This window comes from Mustela putorius, unplaced genomic scaffold (genome assembly GCF_011764305.1).
Source record: "Mustela putorius furo isolate JIRA1106 unplaced genomic scaffold, ASM1176430v1.1 tig00003987_pilon_pilon_pilon, whole genome shotgun sequence".
In the NCBI taxonomy this organism is placed as follows: Eukaryota; Metazoa; Chordata; class Mammalia; order Carnivora; family Mustelidae; genus Mustela; species Mustela putorius.
The window spans coordinates 2,958,156-2,983,865 of NW_025422126.1; the positions used below are offsets into that span (position 1 = coordinate 2,958,156).

The following is a 25,710-nucleotide window of genomic DNA, read 5'->3' on the forward strand; positions in this document are numbered from 1 at the left end:
GCTCCTGAAGATAGAATATTCTAAGTAATTCACTGGGATTATAGTATACATGCTTTTTGTTAACTGCTGTGCATCAGGCAATGTTCTAGGCACTTGCCTTGTGTTATTGCTTGTTTCATTTATTCCTTATAACTTCCAAAGTGAGGACTGTTAATCACATTATCCTGTATGAGAAAACAAACCCAGAGAGTTTCAATATCTTGCACAGGTCAAACTGCTCATAAGACAGAGCTGAAGGTGACTCTAAAGCCTGTGTTTTTCCTGCTACCCAATGTACCTATGGTATTGGGGCATGGAGAGAACATAGAGACTTGGATCTGGATGGCTGTAGGGAGCTGGAGATGAGGATGTGAGCTGCATCTCCAGCTTTGCGGGGCCACCTGGAGCCACAGGCTCAGCTAAGGCTCAGTCCCATTCCCCCCAGGAGGGGAGAGCTTGCTTGGCACAAAGTGCCCAGCCTGGACCAATGTGCTCCATCTCTTACTGGAGGCAGAGCTGTCAGTCTAAAAGGGAGCCTCCAGCTGGGTGGGGGGACAGAGTAACTGGGTGATGGGCATTAAGGAGGGCATGTGATGTGATAAGCACTAGGTGTTATACATAGCTGATGAATCACTACACTCTTCCTCTGCAACTAATGATATGCTATATGTTAACTAACTGCATTTAAATTAAAAAATTAAAATAAAGGGAGCCTCAAGAATTCAGCAATGGGGACGCCTGGGTAAGTGTCTGCTTTCGGCTCAGGTCATGACCCCAAGGTCCTGAGATCGAGTCCTGCATTGGGCTCCTTGCTCAACAAGGACCCTGCTTCTCCCTCTGCCTGCTTGTGCCATCCCCACCTCTCTCTCTGAAAAATAAATAAATAAAATCTTGAAAAAGAGAATCCAGCAATGGTGGCAGAGCTAGGAGGACACCACCACGCACGGCTCTGATCCCTGACACTCTTAAGCCCAGTCTTTTGCAGATCCTGACCCCAGCATCTCTGCTCTCCAACACCCCAGGCTGCGCTTGAGCTGAGCCTGGGTGCTGCATTATGATTTGAATAATTTAGGTCCCAGTAACCTGAGGTGCCAGCTTCAGTTGCTCTGTTCCCATGGGCACAGGTGTCCCAGCCCTGTAAATAAGCTAATGAAAAGGGCGAAGGGGAGGGGCCTGCAGCCCTATGCCTCAGAGGGCTCAAGGCTGATGAAGAGTCCTTGCCCCTGTCCTGCTGAGAGTGTACCAGGCTCATCCGGAGTCGAGGTATGGGGGCCAGAGAAAGGAAGTTAGGGGGTTGAAATAGAAGGCGAAAGGAAGAGCGAGTGGAAGGAGGAAGACCAAAGTCAAAGAGGCAGAGAGCAAGAAAGAGTTCCAGAGGAAGAGACACAAGGAAATGGAGATAGAGAGGCTGAGTGGGAGGTAAGAGGGGCGGGGGATTGGGGAGAGTAGAGAAAAGGGCAGGGACAGAGACTAGAAGAGGCAAGGACCGGCGGAGGAGAATGAGCAGATGCCAAGATCAAGTACTAAAACCCAAGGGCAAGTACAAACAGGAGGGTCAGAAAACTGGAAGGGCCACAGGGCTCCTCAGCAGAGATCTCAGTCTTACTTCTGACTTCCAGGTATCGTCCTTGCCAGCACAGCCTGATGCTGCCCTCCGTGGGGTCCCAAGACTCACACCCTCGGACCAGCCCTAAGTCTTGCTGTGGCAGGAGCATGGGGCCCAGGAGCCACCACTTCAGCCTCGGCTTCTCGGTCTCCAGCCTGGGCCTTCTGTTTCTGTTCTCACTGTTTCCAGGTGTGACGTGCAGTAAACCAGCCCTGCACCAGCGGGCCCTGCAGCTGTTTCCCTTCTTCCCCAGATCTCTGTCCACATCCAATTTCTCTTTACTGGGAATTTCTCTTTGCTGGGAATCAGCACTCTATCTGGGTAGCACGGAGGATGGAGGTACTGAAGAGAAGGACAGGAGACCTGCCTGGCTCTGGTGGGAGCAGTGATGGACAAGCCAAGGGGGTGAGGGTGGGGCAGATTATGAAGGTAGTTGAATGCCAGGCAGAGTTTGGATTTTATCCAGCAGGCAATGGGGAGCCATTGAATAGTTTTAAGCAGCTACTGGCTTGGTCAGACTTGAGTGTTTAAAAGCCTCATTTCAGAAATGTGGGGGAGGGTGAAAGAGGCTGCACCAGCAGCAGGAGCTGTGAGGAGGCTGCTGCTGGGTCCACTCAAGCTGCAGGGGCGACCAGACATTCAAAGGATGCCCAGCAGCATGGCTGACGGGACCTAGGTACGGGCAGGGGTGCAGAGGGAGGCGGCAGAAAGGAAGGATAACTCCCAGATTTCTGGCTGACGTCATGGGGGGTTGGGTGCTGTTTGCTGAGAGGGACCACAGAACAAGGAACGGCGTTTCAGAGCATGGGGGTGGGAAATGAGTTCCTATTTTGGACCTACAGAGTTTAAGGAGCCAATAGGACGTTCAGGAGTGAACTGTTGTGTTTATGGGTCTGGAGCTGAGGAGAAAAATTCAGGCTAAAAAGAAAAGGACAATGACAGGCTTCTGGGGAACAACACGTGAGTCAGGGCCTGAAAACAATGTGTGTCACGGAAGCCTAGGGAAGAGAGTGTTTTCAGGACAGAATGGCCCATGGCATCAGAAGCTTTGAAAAAATCCATAGACTTGTAGCTGGATAAGTGGAAATAGGTTAGAGAGAAAGTAGGGGGTGGTGGCAAAGGGGCTCACAACACCTAGGTGAAGGGCGGTACTCCTGTCACCTATTTGGGCCCCTCTGGCATTCGCAGTAGGGTGGGCAGAACCCAGGTCTTTAGGAAGGGAAAGGGTGGGGAAGAAACCTGTCAGCCTTGCTCCAGAAGACAGTATCAATTCACTCCTCGGCCTCCACCTCGCTCTTCCACGGAGGCAGTCCAGGGAGGAGGGAGAGCCACAGCTAGATGGACAGAGCAGACCTCAGGAGGGCCAAGTAGGTAGCCATGAGACAGCAGACCAGGTGACAGGGCCCAGCCACAGGCAGGTGGAGGGTGTGAACAGAGGCCTCTGGACAAGGTCTCAGATGGACAACCCTTCTTCCTGGTCCCCCAGAGTGCTTGGGCGCCGAGGGCAAGCTGGCTCACAAACTCTTCCGTGATCTCTTTGCCAACTACACAAGTGCCCTGAGACCCGTGGCAGACACAGACCAGGCTCTGAATGTGACCCTGGAGGTGACATTGTCCCAGATCATCGACATGGTGTGTTGTGGTGGTAGTGTCAAGGAACTGGCGTGGGGGTGGGGTGGGGTGCAGTGAGAGACTGGGATTATTCTCCAAACAATTCTTTTCTATAAATGTTAATATTAACAACAACAATAATAACAGATACTAATTGTTGGGTGCCCACAGTGTGCTCAACACTTTGCACACTTGCATTCCTGCCTGGCAGGAATTACCACCCATGTAACTACTAAGGAAACTGAGGGCTAAAGAAGAAAAGGAACTGCCAAGGTCACATAGCAAGGTCAGGCCTGTGTAGGAACTGAACTGTGAGACAGCTGGTTTTGTGGTCCCTCCAGAGCTCTGTAGGTAAGTGTGTTACACACAGGGAAGGGTGTGCACATAGATGTGTCCACCTTTATGCCCACTCCCTGCCCCCCACTAGGATGAGCGGAACCAGGTGCTGACCCTGTACCTGTGGATCCGACAGGAGTGGACAGATGCCTACCTACGATGGGACCCCGATGCCTACGGTGGCCTTGACGCTATCCGCATCCCCAGCAGTCTCGTGTGGCGACCAGACATCGTACTCTACAACAAGTAGTGTCTTCCTGGGCCCCTCCCCTATCATAACCCCTCCCCACCGTTGCCCCAGGCTCTAGGTTATCCACTGATTCCCCATCCCCACCCCCCCAAACCTAACCTGGAAGCTTTTCCCCCAGGACCCTCCTAAGCTGCCAGGAGCTCACAGCCCCTCCAGGACACCCCCTCTTTAGTCTGTCCCAAGCCGACGCAGGCTGAAAGTCTCCTGGGAACTCACTGTGTAGTCCAGGGCCAGTTCCGTGCCCCTCACAGAGAGGGTTCTGGGAGGCAAGTGCCCCTGACGGCATTCTCCACCCTCTCAGGCCTGCTCCAAGTCTCTCAGGACTCCCCGAGGGCCTGCCTGGGGACTTCCTCCAGGGCATATCCCTGTGGAGCCCTCCTTGATGCCACCTAAAGCAGTTCAGTGTTTCCCAGACAACATAGAGCTCTGCATGTTTTCCCCGGGGGCCCTCCAGGAGATTCTCACATGACACCATGCAGCCGGGCGTCGGCTCTTGCAGATGTGTTTTCACACTGCCCGGGCCTAGATCTGGGTCTCCTTTCGGCCCTGCAGGCGCCACCCCTTCTAAGCCTCCAAAGGCACGCAGGTGCCTCTTTGCCACCTGCTCTGTCCTCTGCGCCGCCGGCAGGCTCCGCGCGCGCTGCCGCCTCAGGGAGTCCCACCCTGCCTGCCCCGCAGGGCGGACGCGCAGCCGCCGGCCTCCGCCAGCACCAACGTGGTCCTGCGGCACGACGGCGCCGTGCGCTGGGACGCGCCGGCCATCACGCGCAGCTCGTGCCGCGTGGACGTGTCGGCCTTCCCGTTCGACGCGCAGCGCTGCGGCCTGACGTTCGGCTCCTGGACGCACGGCGGGCACCAGCTGGACGTGCGTCCACGCGGCACCGCCGCCAGCCTGGCCGACTTCGTGGAGAACGTGGAGTGGCGCGTGCTGGGCATGCCGGCACGGCGGCGCGTGCTCACCTACGGCTGCTGCTCGGAGCCCTACCCCGACGTGACCTTCACGCTGCTGCTGCGCCGGCGCGCCGCCGCCTACGTGTGCAACCTGCTGCTGCCCTGCGTGCTCATCTCGCTGCTCGCGCCGCTGGCCTTCCACCTGCCGGCGGACTCGGGCGAGAAAGTGTCGCTCGGCGTCACAGTGCTGCTGGCGCTCACCGTCTTCCAGCTGCTCCTGGCTGAGAGCATGCCGCCGGCGGAGAGCGTGCCGCTCATCGGTGAGCCGCGAGGGGGATGGTGCTGGGGGGGCAGGGGCGCGAAGAGAGAGCCTCCGCCTCCCAGAGAGGGTCTCCCGGCCCAGGCTCGCGGGTCTCCACAGGGGCGGGGCGGGGCGGGGTGGGGTAGGGTAGGGTAGGGACCGGCCCCCCCGCAGCAACCCCAGGTCGGTGCGGGAGGAGGGAGCATCCTGGGAGCGTGCCTCATTCGGAGATGGAGGGGAGAGGAGGGACACCCCACCCCTCACCTGTCCTAGCCGGCAAAATGCGTTGAGTTCTGGCTGTGTGCCAGGCCCTCTCCTAAGCACGTGACTTTTTTTTTTTTTTTTAATTAACTCAGAGAGGCATCACGACACATCTAGAGGTAGGTTCTGTTATCCCAGTTGTGCAAAAGGATCAGTAACTTACCCCCAGATTGCGCTGTACCATTTGAGAGTGACTGTCACGGTCTGTGGGGGAGTGCAGTGTCCAGCAGTGAGGAGAACAATTAGGGAGCAGGTAGCTTCTGAGAACCCGCTTGTGAGAATAGGGGATGAAGAGATCTTGGCCCTTATGTCCTTCCTGGTTCCATCCATTGGGATTGGAGGGTCCTGAAAGCCTCAGGGTGGGTGAGCTGGTGCCTGTTTGTGTTGAGGCGGTGGTCAAGCTCAGGCCCCCTGAGTTCTTGTTTTGGGCCCCAGATTACTCTCTCTCTTGCAGGGAAGTACTACATGGCCACCATGACCATGGTCACATTCTCCACAGCGCTCACCATCCTTATCATGAACCTGCACTACTGTGGTCCCAGCGCCCGACCAGTGCCAGCCTGGGCTCGGGCCCTCCTGCTGGGACGCCTGGCACGAGGCCTGTGCGTGCGGGAACGAGGGGAGCCCTGTGGGCAGTCTAGACCACCTGAGTCACCCCCTAGTCCCCAGCCTCCTAACGGAGGTGCTCGCCCTCCAGCAGTTCCTTGCCGTGAGCCACAGTGTCTGTGCCGTCAGGAAGCCCTCCTGCGCCATGTAGCTACCATTGCTAACACCTTCCACAGCCACCGGGCTGCCCAGCGCCGCTATGAGGACTGGAAGCGACTGGCCCGTGTGATGGATCGCTTCTTCTTGGGCATCTTCTTCTCCATGGCCCTGGTCATGAGCCTCCTGGTGCTGGTGCAGGCCCTGTGAGTTCCAGGGGTCTGGTGCAGCCACAGTCCCTCAAGAGAGGAATGGAAAGGCCAGGTGGTGGTTGGCTCTCTGCTAGGCCACCTAGTCTCTCCCTACTGTGCCTAAGAGCTGGCGACACTCTTCCTCCAGGCTTAGCACTGCTGATTTCACAAACCACAGGGATCGCTTGTCTATATACCCTAAACCTTAAGGGAAATCCATAGCTTGCCACTGGCCTAATTCCTACAGAAGGGGCACTCTAAGAAGGGCCAAGATCGAAACACAGTCCTGGAGGGGCAGAATTGAATTTCGATGCTGCATGTTAGAGCTTTTGGTGGCGAGAGTGCAGGTCACATGAGAAACAGAACGACCATACTTCTTGTTTTCTCTTCCTTCCTCCGTGGCTGCTGTGGTAGGAAGGACTCGGGGAAGGGGATCCAGAATTCATTCTCTCGTTTCCAGAGGAGGCCACATGAGGATTCAGCCCCAAAGACTCAACTTACAATAAAGTGTGTGCCTCACACCTCTTCAATGCTGTTTTACCTCGGGGCCTGTGGTAGTGGAAAGTAGGGGTCCAGGTTTGTGTCTTTAGAGACAGGAGCCTTAGGATGCATAGATCAAGGCAGAGATCATGTCTTTGCTGACAAGAATTCAACGGAGTCTTCAGGTGAGACCCTGGCAGTGGACCTGATGTTGTCTCTGCTGTCTGTCCTGCTCTCTGCCCTCTGGAGCTGGAGCCCGTCCACATCATTCCCACACACTGACATTCAAAGAGCTTCAAAGTGACCAAGGTGGGGCAGTGCAGCAGTGAGACATTCACGAGGGGTTTGTTTCTTTCCGACTGTCACGTGTTGTCTGTCTGGCACCACCCCTGTGCTTTAGACCCAGTCCCTGCACTCAGGAAGCTCCCAGACTGACTTGGGAGGCAAACACTGACATGTGGTGTAGGGAAGCAGCCAGGGACCCGTGGGAGCAAAGAGGCAGGAGCCCTAGCCCAACCAGCTGGGGGAGGTCAGAGAAGCCTTCCTGGAAGAGTGAATGGGAGCTTTCCAGGTGCATATGTGAGCCACGAGTAATACCAGCAAATACCGTGGCCAAGTGCTTTCCTCCCCAATCCCTCCTCAAACTAGTTTCATCGTTAGTCTCCAAATGAGTGGTTGCCTGCCATTAAAGACTGCTGCCCCCTTTCAGTGTCTCACTCTTAAATCCTTGGGGAAGGCTCAGTCCCCAGATTCCCTAAATTCTCCATCAGCAAACCTGGCAGCTGCCAGAGAAAGTCCCAGAATTGCTTACAGCGGGTCACCATGGATCCTGGCTGCTCTTAAAGCACATAGGGGGCCGACATCCCCATGTCGGGCTGAGGCAGCGCGGTGGCCAGGAGGGGCTGTTCAGTGTTGGATGGATCATGGCAGGCCTGGACTCTATGGAAAGGTTCCCCTGACAAGGAGCCAGACTGGCAGTAGGAGGGACCAGACTGAAGAAGAGGGGCCTTGACCCATGGCTGCAGGAAAAACAGAGGCAGAGAGAGAGGTTTCAGTGCAAAATAAGGTACACAAACACAATAAGAGGAATGAGCAGAGTGGGCTGGAAACACTGACCCACAAGGTGGAATGGGAGCCAGATATGAAAAGCAAGAATTCAGGGAGGACAGCAGGCAGATGAAAGGGCCCCGGGCCCCTTTCCAGATGGCACTAGGAGGTTCTGTGCCCCTGCCTCCTTCCGACACAAATGAGCCATTCTAGGGTGGCCATGAGTGAGCTCTAGTGATGCTTATCTTTGCCCCCTGTGCAACTTCTGATTACTGGGGGGAATCCTAGCCTTGTCCACTGCGTGAGATGACATTACCGGCACTCAAGCTGGTTGGAGGCTGGAGATCTGGATTCTGACCCTGGCTCTGCCACTGACTCATTCTGTCCCCTTGGGCAGGTCTCTTCTATCTTTGGGTCTCCCTTTACTATATAATGATATACTGCCTTTTCTTTCCCCTTCCAATAGTTAATTGTACAGTAAGAATAAAATGAGATGGTGTCTGGGGAGAGGTGGTGGTTCAGAGTTTGGCTGTCTGGACCCCAGCCCTGACTAGCTGTGTGTGTAGGGCTGGTTGCCTCTCTGGGGCTTAGTTCCCTCATCTGTAGAACAGGGACGATGACGGAGCCTACACCACTGGGTCGTGGTGAGGATTCCTGGAACTCTGAATGGTATTATGTCATGGAGAATGGTGGGAACAAAATGAAGTCTAAGGCTCCTTCCTGTCCACTGTTCATAGAGCCCTGGAGGAGGGAGGAGGGACCTAAGGGGGAGTAGTGGCTGAAGTCTCCTGGCCTATTCCAGTTGGTTCCTTGAAAAGCCCCTTCCCACCTGGAGAAGTGAGGCCCAGGCAGGCCCGGGTACAGAAGGTATTCAAAGGAAGGAAAGAGTCACAGCTGAGAGGGACCTGGGGATCATCTAGTCTAATATGCATATTATACAGCTAGGAAGACTGAGGCTCAGAGAGGGCTTGATTGGTCACAGAGAGAGTTAGGGCAGAGTCTGGATGAGAGCCCAGGTCTCCAGCACCCAGAGCCTGACCACTACCTTGGAAGGTGGTCTGAGGGAGTCCTGAGGGCAGTGATAGAGACAGTGGGTTTTGCAGCTGAAGGAGAAGGCCCAGGGAGGACTGTGGGTGGGCATGGCCATGGGACTCCATGCCCCCAGTGCAGCCCAGATCTCTCTGGGGCCCCATCAGTGGCCTCCTGTGAGGGAGGGGGCAGCCCCAGACTTGGGTGGGGGGCAGGTATGTAAGCTTGCATGACCACTGCCCCATACATTCACGCATGACCTCTGAGGTAGGTTCACCACCCTCACAGGGTCTGCTTGAGAGGGTTTACTTGTTTGGATTAGAGGGGGTTGTTTTCCTTTGCGCAGGGCTGTGCATGCAGGACAGGAGTGCCACCCCAGGGCAGCCCTCTCACCCTTGAGCTGAGCCCTGCAGAAGCTTGAGGCTCTTACCTGAGTTACCAAGTTGGCAAGACCTGGACTTGCACTGCTTGTCTGTAGGGAAGAAACCAAGGCTCTCAGGACAGGAAGGAACCCTAGAACCCTCTGGTCCATCTCTGGCTTTTTCTCATGGAAGCTGGTACATTTTCCTCTAACGGGCTTCCTTATGGTGGGGCCTCCTTTGCCTGTGTTTGACTTGACCCATGAGCAGCAGAGCTAGAAGGGAGCCAGCCCTCAAAGCCAGGGTCTCTTCTGGGTGCTCTTCCTGCTTCCCTGGCCTGTAACTTTGCCTCCCTGTGTGACCACCTCTCCCAGGCTGTGTCCCAGCCAAGGAGGCACTAGTTCATGTACTTTTCATGTCTTCCTCACCTTCTGTCAACTCATGCACACCCATGATGCTGTCCCTGGTGGGAACGGAAGCCATACTGGACCTTCTCCCATTTTACATGTGGTTCACAGTTCAGCCAACAACCTGGCTCTAATGATGCAAAGTGGGCCTCACAAGGCCCCAGGCATCACTCAGCCAGGACCAGCAGCCCACAGCCCCTTCAGAGATTAGGAACCTGGGCCTGTCCTCATGATTCTACCTCTGGTGGGTCCTGGGGGATCAATAGACTGAGCTGGGACTACGGAACCCAACTGCTGTCTCAGCATCCTGCCGGCACCCCCATCCAGTCCACACAACAGCACAGGGTTTCATTCAGCCGAACACACACACTCCTCTCAGAAACTGAGTTTGGGGCTCTTCCTCATACCTGGCAACAATGGTCTGGGTGTCAGCACTGTGGCCAGAAATTAATTGCCTTCCAGCTTCCAGCTGGAAGAAAAGCCTGACCAGTTCCATTTGGCCCTCAAATGGCTACCTGCCTCGGTCTGGAAACGCTCTTCAGCCTCCCGTGGGCAAGTGGCCAGCCCTGGCTTAGGTACCTCCAAGGGCAAGTGGCATACTACCTCAGAAGCCTGTCTTCCCTTAGCTGCACAGGATCGGGGTGGCGGGGAGAGGGACAGAATTGGGTCCCCCTCACTGTTCATTTGATTGTGGTACTTATGTACATGTCCCCTGAGCCCCAGGGGCAAGCCTGTCTTGTGCCCAGGTGTGGCCAGGCGCGTGCCTGCCTACCTTTGATGTACTCGCAGTTGTAGGTGCTGTGCTTGCCCAGGGCCCGGAGGTAGATGCGGACAGGGCCCTGGGCCGGTCTGCTAGCGTTGATCACCTGGAAGGTCTCGAAGGGGGGGATCAGCACCTCCTCCTCCCCAGGGAAGAAGGAGTAGCGCTTGATAGGTACCCCGAGGCAGGTCCAGATGCCAAAGAAGGTGTCCTCCCCAAATTGCTGGGCTGCAACATTCTTTAGGGACGCGGAGGCAAAACCCCCCAGCCTGACCGTTGCCCCGGGCCCCGCCGGCCGGAAGCGCAGGCCATGCACCCCTCGGAACACTTGGTGGCACTGGGGCGAACTGCCCCTGCCCAGCAGCTGTAGGGCCTCGGTCAGCAGGAAATGGAGTGTCTTGAAGGAGAAGTGGTGGAGGTAGTAGGCTCTGGAGCGGCCTGCCTCACGCACAGCGGCATTGAACTCCTTGTGCAGGGGGCTGTTGGCGGTGTAGGCCAGGAGGGCCACCCCATGCTCATCACGGAAGCCAGGGGGTGGCGGGGGCAACCCAGTAGAGCTCAGGACCCACTCTGGCCCCCAGGCCTGGCGGTCCTGCCATTGGCTGCTTGCCTGCACCCAACCATCCGCGTATACTTTGTTGGCCTGGAACTCAGTTTGGTTGAGATCTGGGAGAGCTGCTGTCATGGCTGCTGCACAGCCTTCATACTGGTCATCAAAGGAGGCTGGGGCCATATCCAGGGGCAGTTCTTGAGAGAATAGGTCTCGTCGAGAGATGAGGTGGCTCTGGGCCTGGCAGAGAGGGAGGATAAGGACTGAGAGGATGAGCCTCAGGAGATGGGAGCCTGTCATTACATTTCTCCACTGAGAGGAGAAGGACACTGATGGCCCCAAAGCCACCTTGAGGGAAAAGGGATTGGGAACAACTAGCTGCCCTCTCTCTGACACCAGGGTCTGAGGCTGTCCCCTCAGGCCGGGCGAGCCCCACTGGAAATATCAGTTGTTCTCTCCTCCCACGACTCCCCCACTCCCCAACCCCCGCCAGAGTTCAGAGGAAGCCCGCAGTGCAGCTCCCAGTGACAGGGACACAGTGGGGGATGACCACACCTGCGGCGCTTCCAGGAGGCCCGTGCACACAAGCAGCAGACACAGCATGGCAGGGGTCTGCATGTTGGAGGGAGCCCTGGACAAGTTACTGTCTCTCTTTGGGTCTCAGTTTCTTCATCTAGAAAATGAGAATGTTAATCTGTACAGATGAATAAACATCAATGGGCACCTAGTCTGTACCACTCGCAGTGGTTGGCATAGAGTCACAACAGAGATACGAAGGCTCGGGGCGTCTAGGTGGCTCGGTAGGTTAAGTGTCTGCCCTCGGCTCATGTCATGCTCGCAGGGTCTTGGGATGGAGCCCCTCATCAGGCTCCCTGCTCAGTGGGGAGTCTGCTTCTCCTTCTGCCCCTCACCCCTACTTGTGCTCTCTCGCTATCCAATAAATAAATAATCTTTAAGAAAAGAAAGAAATGAAGGCTTAAGAGAAAGGACCCTTCTTGCCGGCAGGAACATGGGAGACTTCCTAGAGAAGACGTTATCTGAACAGGGTCTTACAAGGAGAATAGAATAAGCCTTCAAGCAGTGGAGACTGGGAGAGGAGTGGGATTTGGGGTGGGAAAGGCATCTAGGGCAGCAGAAATGAGAAGAGCCAAGGTATTGGATGTAAAAAGTGAAAGACATTTTGTCCAGCGTGGCAGAGCTTGCAGTGAGGGAGTGTTGGCAAGACTGGAGCCAGTCGTGAAAGGTCTTGACTGCCCCAGTAAGAGGTCTGGGCTTCACCCCATGGGGGATGTGAGGCTGGAACAGGTCCAGGACAGGCCAGCTGGTGGGGCCATGGAGCTATTCCAGGGACAGAATCCAGCCATCCTTCCCTCCCGCAGTCCTGCGGTGTACTGAGCCCTCCTCCCTTAAGCTCTCAACAGCTTCCTGGGCAGGGACAGGTGTAGACCCCAGGGGGTGAGGGGTCCTGTAGATGAGGAGAGGATGGAGTGGGAAGGGAGGCTCCAAGAAGGCAGAGTCCCAGCAGTTTCTAAACCAGTGCGGCTACTTCTTTGTTTCTTTCATTACGAAGTTAATGCCTGCTCATAGTGAAAAGAAACAAGTATGAATGAATCAAGAGTCCAAGCTCCAGTCTTCTTTCTCTCTCTGTGTCCTCTCTCACTCCTGCCGGTGCCTGCCGTTACCGTGATAACAGTGTGCTTTAGGACCATTTTTGGTGCACGTGCAAATAATTTAATATTTAAATATGCATACACACATAGCTTTCTGTACACAGGCTGGTTTTGGTTTTTATTGTCATTTTTCTTTTTTCTTTTTTTAAAGATTTTATTTATTTATTTGACAGAGAGAAATCACAAGTAGATGGAGAGGCAGACAGAGAGAGAGAGAGAGGGAAGCAGGCTCCCCGCTGAGCAGGGAGCCCGATGTGGGACTCGATCTCAGGACTCTGAGATCATGACCTGAGCCGAAGGCAGCGGCTTAACCCACTGAGCCACCCAGGCGCCCCATTTTTCTTTTTTCAAAAAGAAAAAGGAACATGCTTTCACATAAATATCCTGTAACATTTATTTCCAAGAAACAGTCTATCAAGGACTTCCTTCTATATCATATATACATTCATATATACATATCTACCTTATTCATTATAATGGCAGTATGGGGTTTTGTAATGTAGTTAAACCATAATTTGTTCAGCCATTTTCTTATTGATGGTTTTTTTTTCCTAATTTTTTGACATTTTTGACATTACACATAATACTTGGGTGAACATCCATGTATGGAAATCTTTGTCTACCTGTGGCCATATATATTTTTATAGGAAAGATATCAAGAAGTTATATGATGTTTAAAGGATATGAATTGTTTATTTGGCCCTGCCAAATTGCCAGCGGCCCTGGTCTGCCCTTCCACAACAGTAAATGGGTGTGCCCTTTCCTCTTCATCTTTGCCAGGGCTGGTTATCATGGTCTCTTTTGAACTTTCACTAAACCGGTGGGCACAGATGGTATCTACTTTTTAATTCACATCTCTGCTCACTAATAAGATCAATCTTAACTTTAATTTTTACTGTTTTAAAATTTTAATTTTCTAAAGGTAATACATTTCCATTGTTCAAAATTTAAATAGTCCAAAAGGCACACGGTTCACTGTAAAACACCGCTCACTAATTCCTCGCCCCATCTCCTCAGAGGAGACCAACATTCCCATTTTCTGTGTATCCTTCCGAAGATCCTCTGTGCACATATAAGCGGATTCACAGGTATTCCTGTTTTCCTCCTTTTACAATGTAAGACAGTCAGTGGTTCTTTTCCTTTGGGAATCTGATGAAAACTGAACTCTCTCCTCAGAAAATGGATACACACACTCTCACACAGTGTCACATACATTTCAGGTGCCAGTGTCTCTGCCCCCAGTTCCAGATTAAACGTCCCTGCTCCACAATCCCCTCTGGTTCTTGGAGGTCAATGCTGATAGTTCAGTCCCTGGCAAGTCCACACACAGGTGCAGTGGAGAGTTCTCATGCATGCGGACACCTTAGCTCCTGCCCAGCTCCCCACCTCTACTGCTCCATATTATTTCTGTGTCCAGGGCTTTCTCCAACACCCTGTAAGCTTGCTCAAATGTGCAGGGGATTTAATGTTTCGAGGGACAACCCTTAACCAATGAGGGGTAGTAGTCAGATTCCCTTTCCTACTGAGGATCCCAGCAGGACTAAGCCCCAGTTGATCCCAGTGGTCACAGTGTGCTCATTAACACACTTTTGTTTGTGGGGCAGAGGTGGGGGTGGCTTTCTTCTCCGTTGCCCTTTGCCACTCTTTCACTTTCTGGGATCAACTTACAAATGAACTCACTACACCCAGGTCCTTGTCTCTGGGTCTGCTTTTGGGGGAATCTAAACCAAGAGAAAGGGTCTTTTGGGTCACAAACCATCACAATGTGGCCCAGAGCTGTTCCTTTAGCCTGGATCCCAGAATGACCTTATAAGGAGTGGACCTGAGCTCAGCCTGCCGAAAGGAGGTCAGCTCAGGCAGACTGGCAACATGAAGCAGAGGACCCTGATCAAACTCACTTTAGCCAAGTGGTAGTCAGCCCAAAGACCCATGAGCACGAGGATAAATCTTTGCATGCCACTGAGATTTTGTGGCACATTTTGTTTTTGTTATACAGCAAAAACTCACTAAGCCAACTCTCTTGTCCTTGCTTCTGTCCCCCATCTCTGCCCTGCAGAAACAAGGCAGTGAGAGAGAGAGCTCAGAGGCTTGAGATAGGGAAGTCTGGCTTCTGATATCAGACTGAGGACATTGAATTATGTGGCCTAAGATACCGGCAGTGAGGATGAACCCAGAACCACTAGGTATAATTTACTAGACGTGGTGTCTGATGGGACACAGGAGATGTGAAGAGGGAAAAACCAAGAATGGCATGAGGTTTTCATGCTCTAGGCTGCCAATACAGAGGAGGAGCAGAGTGGACTTTAAAAGTTCATCTTGCCCATCCCAGCACATGATAGGTGCTCAACAAAAAAATGAATGAACCATTAGATTTGAAGGGGAAACGGTGAGTTCAGTTTGGCACATGTGGATTCTTAAGGGGCAGATGTCCAAAAGATAGGAAAATGGATAATAAGATAAGACATTTGTGTGATGGGTGTATTTAAGTCTGAGAAGACATGAGAATGCCAGAGAAAGAAGAAAAAGAGGACGAAGAAGCAAAGAGAGGGTTTTTTGAAGCCAAAGCACAGGTGGACTGAGACACCTTGGGTTTCTAGAAGCTCTTCACTTGGGTCCCATGAAATACCTTGGTACCCTTATGATAATTGCTCTTTTTTTTTTTTTTAAGATTTTATTTATTATTTGACAGAGAGAGACCTAGTGAGAGGGGGAACACAAGCAGGAGGAGTGGGAGGGGAAAAGCAGGCTTCCTGCTGAGCAGGGAGCCTGATGCAGGGCTCGATCCCAAGACCCTGGGATCATGACCTGAGCCAAAGGCAGATGTTTAATGACTGAGCCACCCAGCCGCCCTGTGATAATTCCTCTTTAGGCTTCATCTAGCTTGTGATGATTCCTGTTGACTTGCCTTCAGAAGAGTCTCATGTAATATACCGTCCCCCTTTTTCACCCAGTCACCCACGACGGTCACTTCATCAAGCACATTCGAACATTCATCAAACACTCAATTAGTTGCCAACTAATGCTGATCACAATATGGATCTAGCCTAGAAGCTCCTTCCCTTTCCCCGTCCCTTTCATGGCTCAGTCTACCCCTCCCCCCCTCCCCCACGGCCCAGTCTCCACTGTCACCCCTGCTGACCCACCCTCCACAGAGCAGGTGTTTCTAAAGCCCCACTGGTCAGGTTGCTTACCTGCTTAAAATCCTCTGTGCTAAATCCGACTGGAAGAAATACCTCGGCATATAGAGTAAAAATGCTGGGATGAAAATTATGAGGGAAAAGATGAGAACACATCTAGAAAGGAAAACAAACAAACAAACAAACAAAACACAACTTCCCTCCATGCCCTTAGGACAGAGCCCTCCTCATGCTGGCATTTGAGGTGCCCTGTGACCTAGCCCTCCATGACCTCTTCAGCCTTGTGCTCCAGCTCCCCCCCCCCCGCCCCGCTTGGCTTCTACAGAACAGAACAAAGCTGCAGGTGAGGCCCCACTGCTCCCTTTCCTGTGGCTCTGCACACATTGCCATCCTGCTTTCCACTTTTCAAGACTCAGCTCAGGGGTCACATTCTCCAGGGAGCTCTCTGGCTTCTCTGTGCTCGTCAGTCATCCTGTACTTTCTCAGTCACTGTCCTAATCATACTGTGCTGCCCTGATGTGTCTGTCACCCCTCCTGGCCGGTGAGTTCCTTGAGGGCAGGGACTGGGTATGACCTGTGCCGTGTCCCCAGAGCTCAGCCCAAGCTGGGCACAGCTGAGGTCTCCTGGAATGTTTGCTGAGTCTGAGAGGCTTTCTGGTTGCATTAATAGTGTAGACCACTGCAGAACAGGTAGATTGAGGACTTTGGTGAGCAGTGTTGGGGGGAATGAGGTGGGGCCAGAGCAATGGGGTGGTTATGGGAGGGGAGGAGATGGAGGTGCTGGGTCACCCCTTATATCTTACCCACCCGTCTGATTCTCCTCTCATCCTGCTCTGGGCATAGTTTCTCCTCATCCAGACCCTCACTGAACATTCCTTTCTAGGGATGTGACTCCAAATCCCTTCCTCAGGAACCCCCCAATTTCCCAAAGTCCCCAAACCCTCCAGGTATCCTAGACCTCTCCTTCAAAGATGCCATGATCTGAATGTTTGTGTCCTTCCAAAGTTCATATGTTGAAATCTTAATGCCTCCTGTGATGGCTTTAGAAGGTGGGACATTTAGGACATAATTTGTTCATGAGCGCTCTGGGATTACTGTTCTCATAAAAGAGACCCCACAGAGTTCCCTAGCCCCTTCCACCATGTGAGGACATCATGAGAAGGTGTCAGCTACAAGCCAGAAAGAGGGCCTTCACCTCACCATGCTGGCACAGCGATCTCAGACCTTCAGCCTCCAGAACTATGAGAAATAATTGTCTGTTGCTTATAAGTTACCCAGTCAGTGGTATTTTATAGCAGCCTGAACAGAATAAGATAAAAGTTGCCCTGAAACTGTTGTTATTGACTCCTAGAACTCCATCATCAATAACCCAAATTTCCCCTTTAAAAAAAGTCTTTCCCTGCCCTGTACCCAGGAGGAGTGTGGTGTGCCCCTTACCTAGGCCTTCTCCAGGGAAGCTGGTGTTGCTCTCCAGTTATGGCCACCAGGACAGGGGCAAGGCAGGTTTCTCCTTTATACTGTCAGTCCCCCACCGCTTGTACCCACACAGCTGCTCAGAAATGTGACACTCCCCCATCTATTTCTGGATGTCTCCTGAAGGCTTGGGAACACTAGCCTCTGTCCAGTCTGCCTTGGGCTAGTGCACTCCCATAAAGAAAGGAACCCCTGGGGCTAGAGAGAAGGTGGCCTGAGGCATCGAGGACCCTGGCTAGAACAACCACCTCCACACTGGGTTTAGACTGTCCTCATTATCTCCTTACTTTGTGTTCCTATTATGTGAGCATGGAGACTCCCTAATGTACAAGAAGGAGTTCTCAGATTCAGAAGGCTGGGTCTGGCCAGCAACTGATTTGCTCTGTGATCTTGGAGGATTTCTGCCTCACTCAGGACCCTGGCTCTGTGACGAAATTTGACTGCATCTTTTGGGGCCTTCCTTGGAGTTCCACATTTGGGGATAGGAGAAGCACCTCCATGTGGGAAGAGAACAAAACCCTGATCCCAGTGGACCTGGTACCAGGGCCATGTCTCAGCAGGCCTGGCTGTCCCAGGCTGTTCCTTCTGTTCCAACAGCTGCAGGTGCTCTGGGCCCTCCAGGATGAGAGGCAGTCAGGATAAAGAGTCAAGATGTGGTTTTTCACAGTAATGGTGAACAATAGAGGAATGGATATTCTGATCTAGGTGATCTTTGGGATGGTCCATCTCATTGGAAGAGGACAAGAGTACTTGTTTAGAGGCTGTGTTTGCCTGACAAGTTCTCTGGTTTGGGGGGATGACACTTTTCCCATCTCCCTCCCCACACTTCTCCAAGCCCAGGCACACAGTTTGTCTTTTTGGTATGTGGGAAGGATTTTTGGAGAAAGCAGGATTTTATTTTATTTTATTTACTTTTTTTTTTAAAGATTTTATTCATTTATTTGACAGAGATTACAAGTAGGCAGAGAGGCAGTCAGAGAGAGAGAGGAGGAAGCAGGCTCCCTGCTGAGCAGAGAGCCCCATGCGGGGCTCGATCCCAGGATCCTGGGATCATGACCTGAGCTGAAGGCAGAGGCTTTAACCCACTGAGCCACCCAGGTGCCCTGAAAGCAGGATTTTAGAGGAAGGAAATTCTTTACTTGGCTGGCAGCCTGAGGGAACGGGGCAATGGGAATGGAGCTAAATGAATGAGCCAAACCAGGATGGAGGCCCTGAAGTCAGTCTAACTTTTCTGTGCTCACCTCAGCCCCAGCAAGCAGCAGGAAACATCTCTTAAATCCTGACATTTGGGACCCCAACTCCCCTGACCACTTTGGGAGGAACCCTCCCACCCCCAGGGCTCAAGCTGCCAGAAAGCTGTCTGTCCCCAGAGCTGCTTACTGATTTCTCAGCTGGTCCCTTCTCCTGTTACCTCTGATTGGGCATCCAAAACTCAGAGCCAGGTTATTTATAGACAGACCCACAGCAGGGGAGGGGAAAAGCTAGTGTTTATAAACATGGGGTCACCTGGGTCTAAGAGGTCCAGAGAGAGAGGGTCTGTGGAGGGAGAGGAGCTGGCCCCTCAGGGTGTGAGACAGAGAGCTGGTCCAACCCTACTGAAGGGAAGGGAGCTGGCGGGTGCCCCTCAGATGCTGGATCACCCGTGACCCCCATGAGTGGGCCATATGCAAATTGCATGCAAATCAGCGAGTGTACCACAGACATTTCTTGGTGGGCGGGACCCTCGTGGGCCCCCCCGCCCCCGGTCTAGTGGGCTGAGAGCTGGGGCTCCGCCAGGTCGGGGCCCACCTGAGAGGCCAAGTTTCGCAGGTCCCTCCCCCAAACCCGGTCTCGCTCGCTTGGAGCCAAACCGGATTCTGGAGAAAGAACTCGCAGTCCTAGGGAAGGGGAGGTACGCCCCTCGGCCCCTTCCCGCGCCACTCCCGCTTCCCCACCCCTTGTCCGTTGTTGCAGAAGAGAGGTGTCGGGTTACCGCCGCGGGGGCTATAGTTAGCCGCGGGACTTTGTTGATCGGCTAGACTCCCGGGACAGCGCAGCACCCGCCGGGACTTAAGCCCCCCGCCGGCCCGAGCGCTCAGTGTTCCTTCCCGCTGTCGCCCCTGCAACTTCCAGGTGGGTCCCTGGCTCTCCTTTCCCTCCTTTCTGCAGGCAGAGCCAAATTATGGCTCCGCGTTTACTGTTGCAAGGGTCCCCGGGCAGAAGACGCTGAGCGTGGGGTCTAGTGGGAATCTGGGGAGCGGAGCCCTGGGGTTGTGAGGGGTACACAGTGAAATCTAAGACCACGCCCACTCCCTTAGGCCCGCCCTCAGCCCCGCCCACAGCATCTTGGGCCGCATCCCGGACGGAGACCCTTCACACCCCAGAGGAAGGGACCCCGATCTCTGTCTCCCAGCCCATCGCCAGTGGTGCCTTCTTCATCTGGACCTCGCCCTCTTGAGTCGCCCCCAGGAATGATGCTGGCGGCTCTGCTGCTGGCTCTCAGCTACCTCGGCCTCCATTCCCTCTGGCAGGTAACTGGGAGAACCTACTCCTGCCACAAAGGGAACAGGTCAGGGGCAGACCCAAAAGAGGTGGACTGGGGGGCTGACGCCTCAAAAAGCTCTGCCAGATGCTCTTCTCTAGGATCCTAGTGCTCTTCATCCTCTTCTCAGGAACCTCCATTCTCATTCTCTTTCCCAGAACCTCCACCTCCACCCACTGGTCCTATTAGGCTCTTCCTTCCTTCATATACTGTCTGCCACCACAGGCTCAGCCCAGGCAAAGCCTCTCGGGCTCCCTGTGTGCTGCCTTCCCGCAGCCCTTCCCAGACCAGGGCTTGACCTCCTCCACCCCAACCCCCCAAAGCATGGTTTGGAATATGGGCTTCTAAAGCAGGAGAGGACTCAGCAGTCTCAGAGTTGACAGTGTCCTCATGTGGTGGCATGAAGGGGGAAGAGAACCTAAGGATGGGGACCGGGTCAAATATACATTGGCTGTATATTTGTCTATCACCTGCATCCTGATTGTTAGAGCCAGAACAGTGCTTGGAAGTCATCTAGCCCCACTTCCTACCAGGTGCAGAACTTTGCTAATGACAAAATGACTCCTTCACGATGTACAGAAGTGAAGATCTATGTGTGCCATCCTCACAATATCCCTGTGAGTTTGGAAGGATCCTCAGTTTATACGTGGAGAACCTGAAACTCAGAAAAGTTAAGAAACTGGCTCAAGATCCCACAGCTGGGATGGGGAAGTCATGATTTGAACCCACATCTGTCTCCCTCCAGTGGCTGTGCTATTTAAGCCCTTGAGCTCTTGCCAAATTGCATACGCTAGATGTTTGGTCCTAGAAACGAGATACTGTTTCTGGACTGATCTGCCACCACGGCCCCTGTCCAGTGCTCTGAACGTCTCCCCTTTCCTATGTGGCCTCTCTGTTTCCTACATCCACAGGCCCAGGCTGTTCCCATCCTGCCCCTGGGCCTGGCTCCAGACACCTTCGACGATGCATACGTGGGCTGCGCAGAGGAGATGGAAGAGAAAGCAGCCCCCCTGCTGAAGGAGGAGATGGCCCGCCACGCCCTGCTTCGGGAATCCTGGGAAGCAGCCTGGGAGGCCTGGGAGCACAAGCGCCATCGGCTCACCCTGCCCCCTGGCTTCAGAGCCCAGCACGGAATCGCCATCATGGTTTACACCAACTCATCTAACACCTTGTACTGGGAGCTGAACCAGGTGGTGCGGACAGGCGGCAGCTCCCGGGAGTTCTACATGAGGCGCTTTCCCTTCAAGGCCCTGCATTTCTACCTCACCCGGGCCCTGCAGCTGCTGCGGGGCAGTGGAGGCTGCAGCAAGGGACCTGGGGAGGTGGTGTTCCGAGGTGTGGGCACCCTCCACTTTGAACCCAGGAGACTGGGAGACTCTGTCCGCTTGGGCCAGTTTGCGTCCAGCTCCCTGGATGAGGCAGTGGCCCGCAGATTTGGTAATGCCACCTTCTTCTCACTAAGGACTTGCTTTGGGGCCCCGATCCAGGCCTTGTCTGTCTTTCCTGAGGAGCGCGAGGTGCTGATCCCCCCACATGAAGTCTTCTTGGTCACCAGGTTCTCGCAAGATGGAGCCCAGAGCCTGGTGACTCTCTGGAGCTATAATCAGACCTGCAGCCACTTTAACTGCGCCTACCTGGGTGGTGAGCTGTGCATGAGGGAGGCAGGACAGTGGGGTGGCGGGAGTAAGCTGGGACGCCCCTTCTGGACACCTGCTTGGTTAATGGGGGAGTTGAGGGCTGGAAGTCAGCCGGAATTACTGTTCTCTGTGACAGGTTCAGCCAGCTCTTAGAAGGTCTGGAAGTGTTTTCTGGTTCTATGAAATTCTCGAGTGGTTCTCTAAATGTTCTCAAAAGGTTCCATCCGCTGCACAGTCTAACTGACCACAAGAACCTGGTTAAGGAGATAGATAAGCAGAAGAAAATGACAGGGGTGCTGCTTCAGATCTCAGGAGTTCCCTGGGCTTAATGCAGTTGACAGGACACGCCCATGCTGTCCCTCAGTACTGAGGTAGGGACAGATGGAGGAGCGACAGCGGCCAGGCCAGGAGCCACAGTGGGTCAGCAATCTGAGGAAATTTCCCAGGGTCCAGAAAAAGGAAAGAAAGCCAGAAGTCAGTGTTTAGGAGAAGGGAGAGCTGGACTGGGAAGGGGAATGGCCCACGCCAGGGCCTGGTGGGAAGGGAAGCTTGGGGAGTGAGGGTCTAGCCACATGGTGGCCTCACTCTGTGCTCTGTTGCAGGGGAGAAGAGGCCCGGCTGTGTGTCTGCACAAAGTGAGTACTCTTCTGCCCTCTCCCTCAGCTGCTTCAATACCTCCCCACCAACACCCACCCAGGCCCTGCTGACCCATCACCTTTCTTTTCTCTCCAGCAGAAGGACAGCCACATTCCGCCTCCAAGGGGGACTTCTCTCTGCTTTCCTGAAAGACCCTGCTCTTGGCCCCTGGGGGCTTCCAGCTCTCGGGGGCTGGGCCCTGAAAGCTCAGTGTCTGCCACTTAGGAGTCCTAGGAACTTGTGACCTTCTGACAAAGAAGGGGGCTTCGAACGGCCTCGAAGTGGGAATGTGGTTTCAGACCCAGCCTTAGCCACCATTTCCCCAGGGATGGGGACTGACCCAGTCATCTCCCCTCCCAAACAGGATGTGGGGGGATCTGAGGCCCTGGTAGGGTGGAGGGAGCCCTGCTGTGTGGTAGGGATTCCCAGGGACAAGCAAGGGTGGTACCATGATGGCCACTCAATTAAACAGTACTGCAGTGTGGTGACATCAAATTTCCTGACTGGTTTATTTCATGAGACTAGATCATTTACCCTGCTCTGGCCTTGGCACTCCTAGACACGGTCCCCTGTGCAGACTGCAGTCACATGCCACAACTTGCAAACTCAGAAGCTTTAACAGCCAGAGATTCCTCACAACCTCCCTGAAGGAAGAAAGGAAGGTGGACAGATGGATTCAATGGCCCATTTGTCAGATGAGGAATAGAAAGCCAAGGAAGGAAGCAACTTGCTCAAGGTCAGAGAGCTAGTATTGAAACCAGGCTCCCGGCCTTCCAGTCCAGAATTCTTTCCACAAAAGATCTGAAGGAACTCAAAGTAGGAGCCTGAGCCCAGGACACCTGGGATACCAGAGCAAGACATTTCTCTCTGTCCTGCTCCCATAGGAGTCCCTTTTAGGGGCGAGGAGAGGGGAATCTCAAAACCTGAAGAGGCAGAGATTCTTACACACTCTGGAGGCATCTGATATCTAGAACAGAAATTTTATTGAGACAAGTAAAGCAGCAGAGTCTTCTGCTAAATGACACCTGCCCTTATCCATCTAGGCGACTCTACCTAGCAACTGAAGAAAGGACTCTTCCACTGCCTTAGGACCCCCCCTTGACCCCCAAATCTTCCTCCCAGGGCAGGTCCCCCTCCGCCTCTGATTCCTGCTCCCTGTGTACTAACACACGAGCTGGGGAGGAGGGATCAGACTCTCCAGAAGCTGGCATCCTAGCCCCTCCAACATCCTGAAGGCCAGGTTCTGAAGGTACCTGGGTCCCCTCAATCTCTGGCACTGTGAGCTCTGGAGTTTCAGGGATGGGAGGGCCCAGATTCTGGAAGCTGTTACGCACTCGGGTGATGTAGCGACTGAGGATGCTGGCACCTCCAGGTGGCCGGCGTGTCCCTCCCTCTGCCAGGGTCCGCTGCACACCAGCCACCTCACTTTGCAGGCGAGACACAGTCTTGGTCAGCTCCGTCAGTCTGTTGCCCAGGTCTGGGGTACAGGGGAAGGTGTTGATGGGGAGGTCTCTCAGAAGATGAGCCTGCCCTGAACCACTTCTTCCCTCACAACAGAAGCCCAGGGGACATCATGCCTACGGGGCCTGAGGGAGTAGAACTGGAGAAAGTGAGAGACTGGCTCTCGGATGGGGGGTCAGGAGCAGGCAGAGTCTGGGTCAGATGAATCTGAGAGGGACTGAGGTGTTCATGAGTTTAGGCAATGCAAAGGAAAGACTTGCGGGCAGAGAAGAGATTAGGAATCACAGGAATGGGAAAGTTTTTAATGGGGAGAGATTTGTGTTTCTGCCCTTGTCAGCCCTATTCCCATCTACCCATCCTCAGGGCCCAGTTTGAATTACACCTCTGCTTTCTCCAGTTTCTGGTCCTCTATCCTTCTGCCTTCCCGTGAACCTCTCAAAGCAATAGGTTCTTTATCTCCCTGGGGCTCCCATTGCAATTTGGGTCTCTCCTAACTAAGCATGAGCTGCCTGCAAAGATGGTTTCTCTGTCTCACCAACCTGAAAACTTCCCCCGTGTCTCTGCTCTACACAGTCCCCCTATCCCTCCAAGATGAGGCTGAAACAAAGGGTGAATGAACGAAAGAGTTAAGTGAGCGAGCCAGTGGGTAGAGTCAATGAGTCAACAAAAACACAGGAATGAAGGATTGAAGTAAATGAGTGGAATAAATATCTGAATGGCTCAGAGTCGTTGAGTAGGAGGGTCACACTACAGGGTGTGAGCCTGGGTGTCTGGTATTTATTCCCATAATGCAATGGGGAAGGCTTAGGGGTGAGCCACTAACCTTTCCGCCGGGTCTCCTCAAACTCCCTCTGGGCTCTCTCTATGTAGCGTTGTACCAGGGCCTTGATGACTCGGAGGCGATAGGATCCTTGCTCTCCTTCCCCAGGCCCTGACCCCGCCTGGGGATTGGCCTGGGATGGGAAGACCAGAGGGTGAGAGAGACTCTACCCCTGCTCCCAGCCATTCTATAATCACTGTGCCCTCCCCCAGATGATAAAGGTTGGAGGCCAAGTCTGCAGACCTTTCTGTCCTTTGAGGCCACATAGCTAGATACTGGTGCAGTCCTGGAAGGCAGAAGGAAGCAGAAGCTGAGCAAATGCTGAGTATAAGAGAGCTGGTGTAGGGGGGTGGGGGTGGGGGAGGTGCAGAAGCAGGTGGGGGGCAGAGACAAAAATGCTGAGTCAGGCATGGTTGAGTTCTCTCTCCTACCACCAACCCTACCTTGGTTTTCTTTTCTTTTCTTTCCTTTTTTAAAAAAAAGATTTTATTTATTTATTTGACAGACAGAGATCACAAGTAGGCAGAGAGGCAGACAGAGAGAGAGGAGAGAGGAGGAAGCAGGCTGGCTCCATGTGGGGCTCCATCCCAGGACCCTGGGGTCATGACCTGAGCTGAAGGCAGAGGTTTTAATCCACTGAGCCACCCAGGTGCCCCCTTACCTTGGTTTTCTTGAGTTAGTTCAGGTTAACCCTTCCCTTCAAATGCTGGGGAGGGGGAAACTAGGGGATGTGGGGAGGCGTCTGCATGGAAATTATCATGCAAGTTGGAATGATTGGTTTGGGGTTCAGGTATAGGCCCCACAACAGTACTAAGAAGGCAAGCAGGACATGTGGATGGGGCAGACAGTGGAGAGAGAACAGAGGTTTAGCAGGCAAAGTGCTAGACTGGGAAGATACAGTCCCAAATCCCAGCTCAGTCACTTAGCGGCTTGGCGCCCCAGGCAAGTTACTCAATTTGTTTAGGCCTGAGGGTCTCCAAATTTAAGACAGAAATAGTAGTAATGCCTACTTCCTCTGTCAGTACTTCCCTGGCAGAGAGTAGGGGCTCTGTAAATGCTTAGGAAATAATTATTTTTATCTAGTTTTATCTTCTAAGTATGTTATAGTTAGCATATTTACTCATAAAAAAAGCAAAGAATTTTCTTAAATATTCTCAGGGGAAAGATGGGGTTGGCGAAGCTGGGGCAGGCAGAGTATGAAAGAGGATGTTGGGCCTTTTATAGCTACAGAATATATAAAGCATTTTCCTTGTATGAAATAAGGAATAAGAACTTAGGGAGGCCATTTCCTGAGGATGCAGGACAGGTGGGAAGGGACATCGGATTGGATCACCAAAGAAGAGGCCATCGAGGTGGGGGCAGCTGGGAGAGGGGAGGGACTGCAGTGGGGAAGATCCCAGCCGGCTAGTGTGGGGGATCCGGCAGGACGCAGTGGCCCTGCGCATCCAGGACTGGACACAGGCCCAGAGAATTGGGAACAACCCCTGGTGTGCCTCATTCCAGAGTGGAGCAGCCCTGATAGATGGTCTGCGAATAGGCACCTGGCAGCCTGGACAGGAGCAGGAAGTGACCAGGGAAAAGAGTGATAATTCCAG

General features: G+C 53.5%; 4 protein-coding genes across 8 annotated transcripts in view; 2 read left to right on the forward strand and 2 right to left on the reverse strand.

Moving 5' to 3' along the window:
- Positions 1-1,117: 1,117 nt before the first annotated feature.
- Positions 1,118-19,470, forward strand: CHRNA10 (cholinergic receptor nicotinic alpha 10 subunit). Of its 3 annotated transcripts, XM_045071331.1 has the most exons (8): positions 1,118-1,242; positions 1,599-1,774; positions 3,072-3,217; positions 3,624-3,778; positions 4,461-4,993; positions 5,331-5,354; positions 5,690-6,143; positions 6,543-7,313. In XM_045071331.1, exons 2-8 carry the CDS (start codon positions 1,624-1,626, stop codon positions 6,694-6,696), a joined length of 1,617 nt encoding a protein of 538 aa, XP_044927266.1. In that variant the 5' UTR covers positions 1,118-1,242; positions 1,599-1,623; the 3' UTR covers positions 6,697-7,313. The 3 variants fall into 3 exon arrangements, 2 of the variants coding, with proteins under 2 accessions (XP_044927266.1, XP_004768231.1); XR_006604188.1 differs by lacking the exons at positions 5,331-5,354; positions 5,690-6,143; positions 6,543-7,313 and adding exons at positions 18,994-19,152; positions 19,338-19,470; XM_004768174.3 differs by lacking the exon at positions 5,331-5,354 and having other exon boundaries at positions 5,690-6,653.
- On the reverse strand, positions 7,418-17,070 carry ART1 (ADP-ribosyltransferase 1). 2 transcript variants are annotated; one of them, XM_004768176.3, is made up of 6 exons: positions 17,005-17,070; positions 15,622-15,685; positions 11,316-11,433; positions 10,223-11,000; positions 9,115-9,156; positions 7,418-7,627 (listed from the first exon to the last, which is right to left on the reverse strand). In XM_004768176.3, the coding sequence occupies exons 3-6, from the start codon at positions 11,376-11,378 to the stop codon at positions 7,548-7,550; spliced, it is 963 nt and encodes a 320-aa protein (XP_004768233.1). In that variant the 5' UTR covers positions 11,379-11,433; positions 15,622-15,685; positions 17,005-17,070; the 3' UTR covers positions 7,418-7,547. The 2 variants fall into 2 exon arrangements, with proteins under 2 accessions (XP_004768233.1, XP_012919838.1); XM_013064384.2 differs by having other exon boundaries at positions 15,622-15,723; positions 17,005-17,068.
- ART5 (ADP-ribosyltransferase 5) lies at positions 19,428-22,329 on the forward strand. Of its 2 annotated transcripts, none has more exons than XM_013064386.2 (4): positions 19,428-19,550; positions 20,473-21,202; positions 21,801-21,833; positions 21,931-22,329. In XM_013064386.2, the coding sequence occupies exons 1-4, from the start codon at positions 19,491-19,493 to the stop codon at positions 21,981-21,983; spliced, it is 876 nt and encodes a 291-aa protein (XP_012919840.1). In that variant the 5' UTR covers positions 19,428-19,490; the 3' UTR covers positions 21,984-22,329. The 2 variants fall into 2 exon arrangements, with proteins under 2 accessions (XP_012919840.1, XP_012919841.1); XM_013064387.2 differs by having other exon boundaries at positions 21,934-22,329.
- A 511-nt stretch (positions 22,330-22,840) lies between these two features.
- XNDC1N (XRCC1 N-terminal domain containing 1, N-terminal like) overlaps positions 22,841-25,710 on the reverse strand; it is a 39,338-nt gene continuing 36,468 nt past the window's right edge. Inside the window, 2 exon segments of the mRNA XM_045071483.1 lie at positions 22,841-23,311; positions 24,119-24,248. Coding sequence (XP_044927418.1) covers positions 22,920-23,311; positions 24,119-24,248 — 522 coding nt within the window. The 3' untranslated portion in view covers positions 22,841-22,919.

What these genes read in the sequence shown, in the direction of transcription:
- ART5 (XM_013064386.2), top strand. Translation starts at nt 19,491, where the DNA reads ATGATGCTGGCGGCTCTGCTGCTGGCTCTCAGCTACCTCGGCCTCCAT. An exon ending in GCCTCCATTCCCTCTGGCAG is followed by an intron (nt 19,551 to 20,472) that starts GTAACTGGGAGA and finishes CTACATCCACAG; the next exon opens with GCCCAGGCTGTTCCCATCCT. An exon ending in CGGCTGTGTGTCTGCACAAA is followed by an intron (nt 21,834 to 21,930) that starts GTGAGTACTCTT and finishes TTTTCTCTCCAG; the next exon opens with CAGAAGGACAGCCACATTCC.
- ART1 (XM_004768176.3), bottom strand. Translation starts at nt 11,378, where the DNA reads ATGCAGACCCCTGCCATGCTGTGTCTGCTGCTTGTGTGCACGGGCCTC. An exon ending in GCCTCCTGGAAGCGCCGCAG is followed by an intron (nt 11,001 to 11,315) that starts GTGTGGTCATCC and finishes CCTCTCTGCCAG; the next exon opens with GCCCAGAGCCACCTCATCTC. An exon ending in TTGCCAACTTGGTAACTCAG is followed by an intron (nt 7,628 to 9,114) that starts GTAAGAGCCTCA and finishes TTTTTCCTGCAG; the next exon opens with CCATGGGTCAAGGCCCCTCT.
- CHRNA10 (XM_045071331.1), top strand. Translation starts at nt 1,624, where the DNA reads ATGCTGCCCTCCGTGGGGTCCCAAGACTCACACCCTCGGACCAGCCCT. An exon ending in GACATCGTACTCTACAACAA is followed by an intron (nt 3,779 to 4,460) that starts GTAGTGTCTTCC and finishes CCTGCCCCGCAG; the next exon opens with GGCGGACGCGCAGCCGCCGG. An exon ending in GGAGAGCGTGCCGCTCATCG is followed by an intron (nt 4,994 to 5,330) that starts GTGAGCCGCGAG and finishes TAATTAACTCAG; the next exon opens with AGAGGCATCACGACACATCT.